A 14,642-nucleotide genomic window follows, 5' to 3' on the forward strand; every position below is an offset into this window, starting at 1 on the left:
CTACTGTATGAATAAGTTGAATTATCCACAAAATATTACTTAACAGTTACCTACTGATAAATTAGAAATTAAGTGTAAAATACTTTATATTCTATTATTGAAGTAAAAAAAAACATTCAATGACGTTTTTGGTACTGTAGGCAAATCATATTCAAAAGTAAATGAATGAGCGCGTATCATTAAGATCTGGATAATAAATGATAACGATAAATAAAGTTAGACGAACTAAAGAATGTATTTACCGTAGAGTGTTACTCATTTATTGTCTGAGATTTTTTTCAAACCGAAGAAATAGTACATTACTACAGAGGCTGGGAAGTAAGGGGTTGCCGGCCGAATGCATATAGACGGCCGAACGTAGTGAGGCCGCATAGTTATGAGGCCGACAACCCCTTTTCACGCCGAGGTTTGTATAGTGCTTTTCTTAAACATGCAATGAAATAATAATAAAAATTGATGATGATGATTGTTTCATGTCCTAATGTGATAGGTTATTCAGTGCGTGGGGTTCATAAGGGGAACGAAAATTTTATTATTTTTTGCGCTACGACGCATGGTTTAGGAGATACAGCCCTATAATTTTTTTTCTTGCTTTTTTTTATTTTTTTTCTTTTCTTGTGTTTTTTTTAATGTTATTAAGAGGTTTCCGAAAGGGGAACGAAAATTTGATTATTTTTGCGCTTAGACGTACGGTTTAGGAGATACAGCATTATAAAGTTTTTTTTTGTTGTTTTGTTTTCCTTTTTTTGTGTGTTTTTTTAAATATTAATTAAGGGTTTCTTACATAGGAACGAACATTTTATTATTTTTGCGCTGCGACGCACGGTTTAGGAGATACAGCCCTATAAAGATAAAAAAGAAAAGAAATCGTACCATAAACCATAAAGCATAAACTGCCTATAGTTTTTTTTAAAGCGGTGCGATAGTGTGTTATCACTTTAATGGCTGAATGCCACGATGGTGTGTCACACATATCTGTGAAATGGAAATTGAAAAAAAAAATTACTTCCCGGCTTCTTTCTTTTACAGTTCTCTGGAGTTGCTCCGCCCTAAACGTGATACTTCGAAGCCTGATATAACGCCCTGAGTGACGACATTTCATTGGATGTTTGAGAAAATAATATTTCTATCAGTAGGTAAAGAATGCAGGCTATGCAGCATAAATCCTATTACGGTAGTATAATTAAATCAGAACCAGTTATACGACGTCTTAAAACAAATGCTTGCAATGTCTGTATACTTAAACGGTACAGCTAGCCACGATAAAACGTGTTTCATGTCCTGCAAATATCGTGAAACTGTTCGCATAAACAACACGTTACTGATAAGAGGTGTTAAACGCATTTCTAGGTTTGTCGGTAACAATCAAGTAGGCCGAGGACGTTCACATGGGTTTCAAGCAATAAGATGAATTTTTGACTAGAATCATTTTAACCAAGAGCATTTTATGCCTAAAAACGAGATTACCTATATATTTCTTTTTAAGGTGGACTATGCTATTTAAAACTGGATTATCAAATAATCTTAATCACTTACATACATAAAAAACGATTGTTAGATTTTGCACCAATTGTAGTCGGGGAGAGTACAAAAATCTTATTGTACTGGTACTTCAATGACGTTGCGTATTATAGTTAAGCACCAATTGTTTAAATATTTACCGACTAACAATATTTATTTTAACGCTCAATATTTAGAGCATTGAAACCGCATTCCTAGGCAGATGTCGTAGTTAGTGCCTCCGTTAGTCTCCGAACCGCAAGTACGACAACCTAGCGTGATTCATCAACAGACGTCATTCCAATGCGTTTGTACATTTACACTTGGTTATTCCATTACGATCATTAGAAACCTGTGGCACTAATACTTCAATTACTAAATGCTTTAAGACTTTACAAGAGAAACGAAATGTTTTTAGTCATCAATGAGAGTATGTACTTACTTAATTCTAGTAGGATCGTTGTACATCTATTTTTTACCAGTTTCATAACTATTTATTATCAATTTAAAATTATACGCAGTCTCTTGATAAGTACATATACACTACAAAAAATACATTATTTACTTTTTTGAATGACGTCGACAGCTCACACAAATAGGCGCTTTTGTTTACGTCTTACCGGACCGCAATAGCCACACTAGAACGGTTTATTAGCATTTGAAATCTAGGTTTATTAGAATCATAATAAAACTGGGTTTAAGCTGTGATTATTAGACAGTGTAATTATTTTTTTAAATTCTTACTAAAGACACACATAATTTGAGCATTCATAAGTTTTTTGTCGAAAACGTAATTTTTGATACCAGCTTTTATCATTCACTATACGTTTCTTTCAACAGGCAAGGCAACTAATACTCATCGAGACAATTCTAAGAAACACAAACACAATTAGGTTGCGTTGTTTTATCACAGAGTTCCTATGGCCACCTCCTGTGTCCATCATCAGATCAACTCGACGGTAAAATAATATTGCACTGTTAACTGTTACCCAACTAACATACGTCACATACGTGGGTCTAATTTAGCTTGTAAGATTATACATACATTGCAAGTTAAATAAAAGCTTGTAAGTTGTAAGAACGAAAAAGTGCGTTTTGGATCACGCCCAATGAAGGGTAACATCATACGATAAACAAATGTTTTACGCTATCTGGAAAATTGCCCTCCTGCAGGGTGCACCTTAGAAGGTAAATAAAAGAGCGAATCTCCATGGCACTCGAAGTATTCGAACTTTTTTATTGAGGTCAGTTTTTCAGCTATAGCTCATAACATAAACATCGCTTCGCACTTTGAACGCACACTTGGCATTAGTCACATTACTACGGTCCTAAAAAGAAAATCGCTGTAGTACAAACGCTCTGAAAGATTTCTTTATACATTTCGACATGTGGATGAATATTTCAATGAGGTCAGATGCCTGTCGCCACTTGCCGGCCCGACAGATACCGTTTCAAGAACCCTCACCACGGGTAGAAGAGTTCTGAGGAAGTGTCTCATTTGTCAGACATTGCTGTACGACCTGAATGTGCATGTGAAGACTTACCAATTTTATCTGTGAGATATGTATTTGTAATATGTCTCCACGTACATTTGGTTAGTGTTATTAGTACCTTTGTACAATGTACATTCTCTGTTATCTCAGTTATCTGATTCTACATTCTTGTTTTAGCTCATATTTTTCTATTACAATTGCACAAGGATTAGATTATTTAGTTTTTCTTCAATAATATTCTAGTAAAACGATAATAAAGTTAAATAAATACCTACAGATATTATGGAACAATGTTATTAGTCATCTCAAGCGTGACCAATCGACATTGACGGTGACAGAAAACATGAACGTACAGGATCACCTTTCATGACAAGATAACCGCTTGTTCTCGATTCTTATACATATTATAATGCAAGACTGCAAAATTCTATAAAACCATATGCGTTAATAATACAGAAAAGGCCGTTGAAATGAGCAAGTCTTTAAGATAATGATGTTCTAATTGTCTCTATTGTTTACGATAAAGCTGATGACTGAGCTCTCGGTTGGATAAGCAAGTATTACAAAATAAAGACCACTGACCTTATTTGTCACACTAAAGAATTCAGTTAACAAACTGTAATACAAAGACACGCTAGCGTAAGAAATGTAGTTTAAAAAGCTATAGTTTTAGAATACAGTGTCAGTTACAACGGAGAGAAAACGTATAAACAGTGATGAATCACACAAATCGGAATGCTTTGTTATTTCAGGGATAATACGTGATTATGATTAATATATGTAGGTACATAATATAGGCATACAAGTGAATTTACCGTAGTGTTTGTATGGCCACCTATCAAGCTCGCTCGACCGCTCCAAAACTTTCCCGTTCAAACTTTCGCTTTCGCATGCATATACCTTAGGTACTTGCGTTTACATATAGATAGACCTAGGTAATCACATACAAATCCCGTTGTACACTTTTAAACCAGACAATCACTTTCCCAGCCACAAATTAACTGATATAAATTGCTTTGATCTCTAAGTGATCCTAGAGTCATTAAGAGTTCAATTCGGACAAAGATTTGGCTTTTTTACCGTCGCGTCATTATGTAATTTACTAAAGAAACCATTTGTAATGGTGTGATCGTAAGCGATTGTACCTACCTCTGTTATTATATTGAATTATATTTTGTTACATAGAGCATTGTTGATGCAAAAATCTGACAGCAAATGGAATACGTTGATATTTACGTTGGTATTTGCACTTGTAGAATGTATATTTTATAGTAAATAAATTATTTGATTTATCCATTCTAGTAATTGTAATATTTGAAAAATGTATTCCTGATTCCTCAAATGGAATTGTACTTAGTAATTCGGTATTGTTAGATTACAAAGTAATCTGGGAATCGGTAATCAGATTACAAAGTAATTTCAAGTAGGTAATCGTGGAATTAGGAATCAATTACGAAATGCCCATCTCTAAGACTAAGTAGCACTGCATTCAATTGATCTTTTTGGCGAACCGCGAGTTCTCACAGTTCGGGGCGAACTACTAGTTATTTATTTCTTCATTGCGGTAGCACTTTCGACCTTATTAACAATAGATAGTGAGCGGTCAATATAACGAATACTCGCCTAAATCAGGGTTAGCTATGAACATGTAACACCTTAGTCGCATCAATCATAAACTATGCCTGCTATCACTGCGCCGTCTAACTTTATCACTATTAGGGCTGATTTAGACGATGCGAGAACTCGCATGCGAGTTCGCGCGCTGTCTAAATCAGCCCTTAGGGTATCATCAAACTATAAGCAAAACATTTAGCGGGCGCCTCTCACCTGCCAAAATCACTGGGTAGACTGGTGAGCGACATGTCGTTGAGTCCCAGCACGGTAAGAGCGCGGAGCTGGCTGAAGCCGGCCGGCAGCCGCGGGATCGGGTTGCTGCTGAAGTCCGCGATCTGCAGCGCCCGCAGCTTCTTGATGTCCTCGGGAATGTCGGGAATATCTGAGGAAACAATGGCTATTAACAAGCGGTAAAATAACCGAAAAATTGTTGTTGTTGCAGGCTTACATGTTTGTTTATCAGACAATTCTGTCAGCATTTAAAGCATCATCAAGGGGTTTGTAGGTCTAAAAAGAATTACTGTGTAGTGATGCCTGTGATATATCGGCACTACTTTGAAAAAAATCTCGTGTCTCACACTGCGACTCAGTGCAAGGCAGTAACTCTGTATGCATCACATACATAGATATTACATTTTTCTTTTGATTGACAGAACAAGATATGAGTTTTTTTTACAGTAGTGCCGATATCACTTTTCAGAGCTGCTGTGTGTTGGGTTCAGATTGCTATGACGGTTGCCAAACTGCCGTGCCATACATAGACGGCACAGGAAGAAGAGAATGTCTATTTTGTATAGGTTTGTGCCTGTCACTTATACGTCAATAAAACGAGGCATTTTGTATAGAATTTCCATACAAAGTGACTCTGATTTCATTGTACTCGATTGTAGTTATTCAGACTAATATAAAATAAATATGAATGTACATTATATTTTGTACCTGACTCGCCAGGCAGGTTCAAAACCATGGCCTGAAAATGATGACTATAAAAGGCACTGATAGCGAAACGATCTCTGCATTCAAAATGCTTTTGACTGGACGATTATGGTAATCGAAGGCTGACGTATTCGGCACACGGACAAGATACCAGCTTTACTTTTAAATTAATTTACTCATTAATTATACAAAAGCAAGAGCTCGAAATGTTATCATACAATTTTCCTGAGATTAAATTTTCGTATTACTTAATTCGTTTTTAAAAGAAGCGAAGAACAATTTGTTCGCTAAAGAAAATATTTGTTCATTTCTTAGCTTCATAAAATAAACTTTGGTAGAATATTTATCAGACCGTCTGTTCTTTACGATAACGCTAACAAAGTTTGTTAAACGTTAAGAGTACAAGGGCTAAAAGTAAATGTATTTTACGAGAATATATGTATCTTACTTCGTGAATAGAGTCTGTTCGGAAAGAAAAGAGCCGTGGCATGTAGTTATTGGGCCCCATACATTCAACGACTCTTCTCTTTCCGCACAGATTCTATTTACGGAGCTAATTATTAAGGCATGTATAGAATGTATTCAAACAATATAAGTAAGACGAAGAATAAAAGGCCAAGTGCGAGTCGAACTCGCGCCCCAAGGGTTCCGTAATATATCACACGAAGTAATTTTCAAAACACTTTTTTTCTTCTTCAGGTGCCATATCCTCTACAGGATGTCGGCTACCACAGTTCGGAACTCTTATCTAGTTAATCACGTTACTTGTTCATTTTCGCGGGTCACCATTTACGTATGTATGTTAGCAAAATTTCAACTAAATCTGTCCAATAGTTACGGAGCAAATGTAGGAGACGACCCGTTTGGCCTTGTCGGTAGTGACGCTGCCTATGATGGGCGTGGGTTCGAATCCAGGTAAGGGCATCTATTTGTGTGATGAGCATAGAATAGATATTTGTTCCTGAGCATGGGTGTTTCCTGGGTATTTAAGTATTTGTATATTATATTTAGGATCATTACTGACATTACGACACCAGCCTTCTTCAGCTTACTGTGGGGCGTAGTCAATTTATGTAAGAACATTTGTTTATTTTATTTATTTTAAATTAGCTGTGACAAACGGACAGACAGCCAGACAGTAAGAGTGATGTTAAATAAGGGTTCCGTTTTTCCTTTTGAGAACGCTAAAAAGCGGGATTGACATGTTACAATTATTTTATAACCAAAATCAAATGGCTAAGTGAGAAATGTGGTACACATTTCGATCTTCATAAATATAAATTGGCTTCAATTGACGGCACCCTGTGCAAGACGTAAATAAAACTATTGGGCGTCACGTGCGTTACGAAGTAATCTTCGTATCACGATAATAATGCATGCATGGTGAAGCAAGAGAAATTGATAAGCCAGTATGTTTGAAGACAACGAAGCATTCAATATTATATGCAATAAAGTCTTAATAAAGTTGTGTGGGGGAGCGCATGGGGAGTTTTCGGATATTTGGGGTATATCTCGCACCCGTACCCGCACCTTTACAAATTTAAGCCCTTGGGAACGCTGAGGTAAAAAACCAGTTAAGTAAGCTCCAGTGCGTCCTCTATCGATCACATAGCTCTTATTTTCTAGAAGTTTTTTTTATTTTATTTGAAAGATAGCATTTTGAGATTATCAAGTTAGGTATAATATAAACATCAAAATGTGATAATAAGGATAATTTTTATTTAAAAAGTTATGCGTGGTTATAGAGAACCACCCTTTTTCTTTGCTTGGTCAAAAATCAAATACCGACGTGAATGAAGAGTCCGTCTATCACTCTGTGCTAACTTTTTACAGTCTTTAAAGTGACAAAGTGTGGCTTCATGGCGGTATTCTCATACTGTCATTGCCGTCTGTGCAGAGTTTAGCTTGGTCCGAGTCCAATCTTTTCGTAGGTATAACTAAAAGAACAATAAATACAGCAATATTTCGTATGACATCTTATAAATATAAAGTGCGCTGCGGCGGCGACAAGACGTCGGATGTTGACGGATACAGGCAGCTCCTAACTGTCGATTGTGTTATTTCACACTGCGCTAACTAAGTTAATCGCATTTGGCATTTATGTGTTTATACGTAGTGCTAATTCTAACTAGATACTTACTACAAGGACTGATCTTCTCAAGACCGAGTATAATGTTTTCTTTAAGTCAAATTAGTCATCTTACCAGTTTATAAAGCCACGTTTTATTTCAAGGATCTTCATTTTTATTACACAACTTAAACAACTCATTGCTTTTCAAGTTTACGATGACTACTACTGTTTTAAATATGGAGACCCATAAATTATTAGATCTCCATTCCGACTGTGATTAGCAAAATAGCTATTTATTCTATAACTATGCAATTCTCGGCTGGTTTGATAATTTCTCTATTTTAACGGTAGTGCGCCCCGGTTTCCGGTTCGCGGGCTGGAATTCCAGCGGGCGTGTCGTCATCAATAATTTGTCAAGCAGAGCGGAGCGGAGGGCGTAATCCATGGGTAAATACAAAGAAAGCCGACTGAATTAAAACTTCCAATAAACTGTGAATTGTAGGAAGTAGGTCAAACGGTGGTTATGTAAAGAGCTCTCAATGTTTAACGTTTCCTGGGTCAAGTTAAACAATTATGTTTTAAAAGGCTTGTTGGTTCTGGTAGTGTTTTCTTGCTGCGTATCTTTTTGTTCTGTACTCTACGGTATACAATTTTCACTGAATATACCTACGATCAATCTTCAACTTACTTATTTGTTTTAAGAATGCGATGAATGTTTTGAGGGTGTTAGCGTTTTAACTACAATTTGTAATAGCGTGCAGCTATTTTAAGAACGGTATGCAGCCACAAGGATCCTGCTTTAAGTGCATCGCTTTGTTTATCAGATGGGTGCGTCTATTCAAACTTTCAAAGGGCATAAGCCTGCGGTAAATAGCACTTCCGCTCGATGCAGCGAAGAGCTTAAAAGCGATTGGTCAGTTTATTTTAAGTCCATATGGGAGTAATCGAACGTCGGTCGGTACTATGTTTGTTTATTAAAATCATAAATTTTGTTAACTTAGGTGAATAATTAGTGTAGCATTTTTGCGGTCAGGTTACTGTTGGTCCTGACTAACACAGTGGGTACTGGGTACAGTTATTTTTTATAGCATTACGGAAGTGTTTTAGTGTCAACTATTTAGGTGCCGTAACCATAATGCTTCACTTCCGATCAGGAGTATATATCTAAAGCAAGGCACGTACCGCTGCGCTGTTACATGAATTGTTTTTGAAGTACTCAGTATAGTTATTATGCAGGTTGCACTGATCAACATATTTGCACATCGTTTGAATTACAACATATTATATATGTATTATTGTCAACATGAATTACCGTTAAAGTAGCGCTGAACGATCTTATTTCGATCTGTTTCGAGATAACAGTGTATTTATTCCACGGTACTATTTGAAGATTGTTTTCTTTTTATAATTTGAAAAATACGCACTTAACCACCTTTAATAAAGTCCACACAGGGATATATAGGGATATAAAGCGCATCGTATAAGGCACATTCTAGGTGGTAAGGTAACGTACGGTGCAAGCAATATCCGTCGACTCGGCGGTGACGGTCGGGCCAAGGAAATTAGTCTAGCGCTCGGAATTCCTGCAACCACAGCTATTTCCCACACTTGTGCGTAAGAAATGAGGACTACTGGCCTAAATTAAAAACATCTAGCCACATAAATAAAAATAAATGTCGATTGCTTAAAATTAATGTCCATAAATAATACCTAGGTATTATTACGTTCGACAATATTTTTAAGGAGTCTTTCATCATTAGTCTTTTACGATTTGCCTTGGTGCTTGGTTGGTGGTTGAAGTTTTCTTTTTGCATAGCGATATAGTTTACTCTACGTGCCTACACCCGACAGGAATACTCAAATAAGTGCCAACAGTATGTCAGATTCTATAAATAAGTATTAATTACAACAATCCTAAACATTGATACTGCCCAACATCTGTAGAATTGGAGCTTAATGATAACAATCATTTGAAACCGTTAATAGAGATTGAAACCAGTCGGGGGTAAAATGCTACGAGTAATTAATTTAACTAAAGCATGAAAACAGATCTCCTCGTATTAATTAAAATGGAAATTGAAATAACGTTTTTGTTTTGTCTTAATTAAAGCTCAAACTGTTTCAACTAAATAAGTATTTATAGATGATGGGTCGTTAGGATATTTTGAATTTTCGAAGATATAAAAATGTTGTAAATCAGTCCCTAATAAAGCTGTTGCGTAACTTGCTCATTAAAAATAATCAAAGAAGAACCTTCCTCAATCCTAACCTCCCAATGAAAATCTAATTTACCTACACATAATAACGATCGGATGGATCAAACTGGGCGACTTTCATAAACGAGACTCGCAATGAGATTGTATTGGGTTTATTACCGAATTTCCTTGTGTTAAAAAAGGGAGAGGGTTGTCCTAATTGTCCCATTACCCATGGCGGTGGAAGTAGGTCGCGTAAAATATGAATAACTGCGATACATGTGCGCGATGACGCAACAGCTGACTGCAGACGATCGCCGATTTCCAGACAATCAAATTAATGGCACGCGCAATTAGGCCGCGCCGTAATCCACTGAGAAGGCCGCTCATTGCGCGTTAGTAACTCAGTCGCCCATTCATAACTCATGGTATCTCCAAACTAAATTCGAGTGAAGTTATCTCCAATATTATTTGAGTGCGCTATTTGATACGTGTTAGACTAACTAATGGATAGAATCTTTTAAGCAAATTAGAGATTACAAATGATTTTTTTAGTGACAATATTCCGAGATTCCGAATATATCCACCAAAGTTCGAGACAAAAATAAAGAAAGTTAAAGTATTTTTTAGTTCTTTAGTTACTTCAACCTAAACAAATTATCCCAAAAATTTAATCGAACTGGATCGTCGTTTTGCCTTTGTTTGAGCTCTTCATCTTGTACATTCCATCATTTTGTCACTTTTTAATTTAATATCTCGAAGGTCCAGAAAATGATCGAGAGATCGGTAAGACGAATGTGCTGAAAAAATAATCTATCTTCCTATTACTTCCATAAAGTTCAACAAAATGATTACATCTTGTCGGTAAATGTTTACAAAACATTTCAATAAAATTTGAACACAATAGACTCTGCGGCTATTGTATAATTTATAGGTACTTTTTATCCACAACCCATTTGTCTCCTTTAAAACGTTTTAAGATTTAATTAGTCAGTTCATAATATTTATTATTGATCAGTTCATAGTAGAACCACATTAACTAGGTAATTTCTCCAGTTTCTCCACCAACTAAAAAAAACTGTTATTCTGTTATTATTGATTTATTTCTATCATGCGAACTTTATTTAAGTAATAATTTTATTGTTCCTATCTATACTGGAGTGACTATACACAAACTCACAATCGAAAATTCCACAAATTGGCCTGATCAGCCTGAACGGGGAATTAGTACCAACGAACATTTGTGCAATACAGTATACACTGTTATATCACGGGTCAGTGCATGGATGGTAAAAACAAGCTTAGGTTAATTAAACGAATCGATCTTTGTTTATGTTAATATATCCGTTTTTACCTATATAAGCAGCGCCCGTCCATTAATAGACAGGCAAATTGGCTGCGCGTGAAACAAAGTGAACCAATTAAGTTATGACCTAGGTTTATTTACAGCGAGCTGGAAGTTCCGCGCGGCTCGCCACGTTGGATGGAATCCCATTAGGGTGGTTATTAAGTTTTCCACAAAGCGAGTAGAGTTGTTCGATCGAATGTCAGCTTTAATGGACGTGGTTGACCGGGCCAGCTGACCGTATATTATCATTGCTTGCGGATTATGTTCTTGAGTGAACCATTGTAACGTGACCTGGAGATCCGCAGAAAAATGCGTAATGTGGATCTACTGGATAATGCGATCAACTCGCCCTTGTCTGGCAAGCGTTTGTAATTACCACCCTGGACACAAAAGAAGGCCTACACGGGCAAAAATCTTTTTTGGAGCGTACTTCGCGCAACAGCGCCTTCAGATTGCATGTCACCTATAGGCTCTATAGCCTTATGTACCCTCCTATTGTATTTTTGATTTTGTTGTGGTGTCGCGTTACGTGCTCTGCCAGTGGGATTGGTTGAGCACGCAACTGAGCAGCTGGAAGGATGAAGGGTGGAGAAGGTGAGAAGTAATTAAAAGTAAGGACTCAGGGGTAGGTAACGTTTATTTTCCAGGTATATGTGGGTGGGTCAATATGGCACTTCTAAGATTTAAAATAGTCCAGTAACACAGGGTAACGGTGGTAGCGTAGTAGGGTAGATCGGTGCTCCGGGGTGCGGCGCCTGGAGAAACGCGTTCACCAAAAACTGTCGCGTTACGTGCTCTGCCAATGAATTGGTGAAGCACGCAACTGAGCAGCTGGAAGGATGAAGGGTGGAGAAGGTGAGAAGTAATTAAAAGTAAGGACTCAGGGGTAGGTAACGTTTATTTTCCAGGTATATGTGGGTGGGTCAATATGGCACTTCTAAGATTTAAAATAGTCCAGTAACACAGGGTAGCGGTGGTAGCGTAGTAGGTAGACCGGTGCTCCGGGATGCGGCGCCTGGAGAAACGCGTTCACACGTTCAGGCGCGTGGTGACTAGAAGGGCGCGCACAGGCGCGCGGCGTCAAGGAGGGCGCGCGGCGTCAAGCAGGGCGCGCACAGGCGCGCGGCGTCAAGGAGGGCGCGCACAGGCACGCGGCGTCAGGAGGGCGCGCACAGGCGCGCGGCGTCAAGGAGGGCGCGCAAAAGCGTTTCTCCAGGCGCCGCACCCCGGAGCACCGATCTACCCTACTACGCTATCACCGTTACCCTGTGTTACTGGACTATTTAAAATCTTAGAAGTGCCATATTGACCCACCCACATATTCCTGGAAAATAAACGTTACCTACCCTTGAGTCCTTACTTTTAATTACTTCTCACCTTCTCCACCCTTCATCCTTCCAGCTGCTCAGTTGCGTGCTCTACCAATCCCACTGGCAGAGCACGTAACGCGACAGTGGCAACGATGAAACAGTAACACATTACGAAATTAATGAAGACGTTACATTATAAATGCTCCTGACTGACGATGACAAAATATTAAGTATGCATTAATGTTTCCATTTTGGAAACCAATGGAATATGAGAATGTAAAAATAAAGGTTTGTGATAAAAGCGAACCTATGTATGTGATGAAACATTTAATTGAGTGGAGTGTAAAATGAGATGAGTTTTCCAAGAGAAACAGAACGTTATTATTCCATTGTTCGTCATCGTCATAGACCGCCTTGCCTTGTTTTAGTTTTATTTGTTTTAAGTAAATTCCCATTTATATGATGCATTCATTTAATTCTTCTTTAACACAAACCGACTATTATAAATGTGTTTATCAAATGGGTGAATTGCAAAACAAAAAGTCACTTTCACCTGTTTAACTTAAACTAGTAGTTCGCCCCAAACTGAGAACTCGCAGTTAACCAAAAATTATTATAGAGCGATTGACTTTATTGCACCTACTTAGGTATCGTATAGTGCGTCATAAAATAGTAGAAAATAAATGAGAGCACCACTTTCTACGTAACTGTCACATTTTTGACGTAAAATGCTTACACATGGCAACAATTTAGTATGGACATTTTTGAGTTCCATTTTATTCAATTTCTACTATTTCATGTCGCACTGTAGGCTGCAATGGATCAAAAATCGCCTGGATTTATTGCAAGGTCTGTGGAGCCCTTGACTGATAGATTTAAGCAAAGAGTAGTATGTATAATATATAGGACAAAGAGAGCCCTCTCGTGGAACTTTGCATCCATTTTGAAGTGCCATCTGTAATTCTTAACCAGAAATATCAACGTCAATATCAGGGGGGGGGGGGGGGGAGGCATAAATAGCGTCTAAGTATGTTGCGAATGTAAAAAGCTTTGACTTTGAAGAAAGGCTTCAGGATATTTATTAATACACGAAAACAGATTAGATACATTTAACTTGACTGTTGATGTAAATAAATTACCTATCATACACGGCTGGAATAACACACAATTGACCACGAAACACAATTACACGTAGCAGGTTGTGAATCTACCCGCATATTTTTTCTAAATTTTTTGGTAATAAAGTTCTCAGCAACTGTGATGGCGTATGAAAACTTTGTTTCTTTTAACATTGTAAAACTGAAAGTATTTTTATTTATCTGAATTATGTCGTAGTACAGACAATAAATGGGGTGTTTTAATAACAAAACTTCCGTGAGTGACCCGTATTAATATATTTAATAAATGGGGTGTTATAATATTTTGAGTTTTATTTGACAAAGTTGTTTTTTGTGACAATCGCCTCCATGGCAGCGATGTCCATAAATAATCTGTTCTAACAGATGTTTTTTTGTTTGATCCATGCCTTAGATACAAGACTTTTAAGACGTTCTGACGAATTAAGTGAAGTCATATTAAAAAAAAGTTTAGCGTTAAGTAATATAGATGTCGCTATTTTTTCGAATAAAGTGCTTTATATACGCCTGTCCCTCCCCTGGATTTAAGTCATCATAGAAATCATAGAGATTAAAATAAACTGTATCTGTGCTAAGCCGAAATATTTCCTGTCAAATGTCAATATGTTTATATTATTTTATTTTTATCTTGCTAATTATTTCAAAAAGGTAAATTTAAAAACGATAATATAAAAGTGCAAACCGAGCGCTTTCATTTGATACTAAATTCGACCATGTTTTTTGCAAATAAAATGAGCTAGGCCTCTTACAAACAGCTTTTTGGCCTTCTATGCTCTTCTACCTCAATAATCCCTTAATCGAGCCTGCTCATAATTTAATCACTAAAATATAATGCCCTCAACTACAAGTTTACCCAATTTCATTTAAATTAGAACAAATTTACTTAAGTTCTTGAGTATCAAACTATCTTCTGACAGTTCAGCTTAAAAACATCGAAATGCCGGGACGTGCCGCTAGCCAGCCGCGTGATCCAAGTCGAATGTAAGAACTTCACTTCGCTCGCTCGTTCGATAAATAGAAACTTGTCTTAACACAATGA

The 14,642-nt window shown here is 37.2% G+C and overlaps 1 protein-coding gene across 8 annotated transcripts in view; it reads right to left on the reverse strand.

Moving 5' to 3' along the window:
• The window catches only part of LOC134804834 (protein lap4), a 92,157-nt gene that overhangs the window by 61,884 nt on the left and 15,631 nt on the right, over nt 1-14,642 (reverse strand). For all 8 annotated transcript variants that reach the window (XM_063778154.1, XM_063778117.1, XM_063778127.1 and 5 more), the window contains exon 3: nt 4,821-4,989. In XM_063778154.1, the coding sequence (XP_063634224.1) occupies nt 4,821-4,989 (169 nt within the window). The remainder of the gene's footprint in view (nt 1-4,820; nt 4,990-14,642) is intronic.

Source organism: Cydia splendana, chromosome 2, assembly GCF_910591565.1.
Source record: "Cydia splendana chromosome 2, ilCydSple1.2, whole genome shotgun sequence".
Lineage (NCBI taxonomy): Eukaryota > Metazoa > Arthropoda > Insecta > Lepidoptera > Tortricidae > Cydia > Cydia splendana.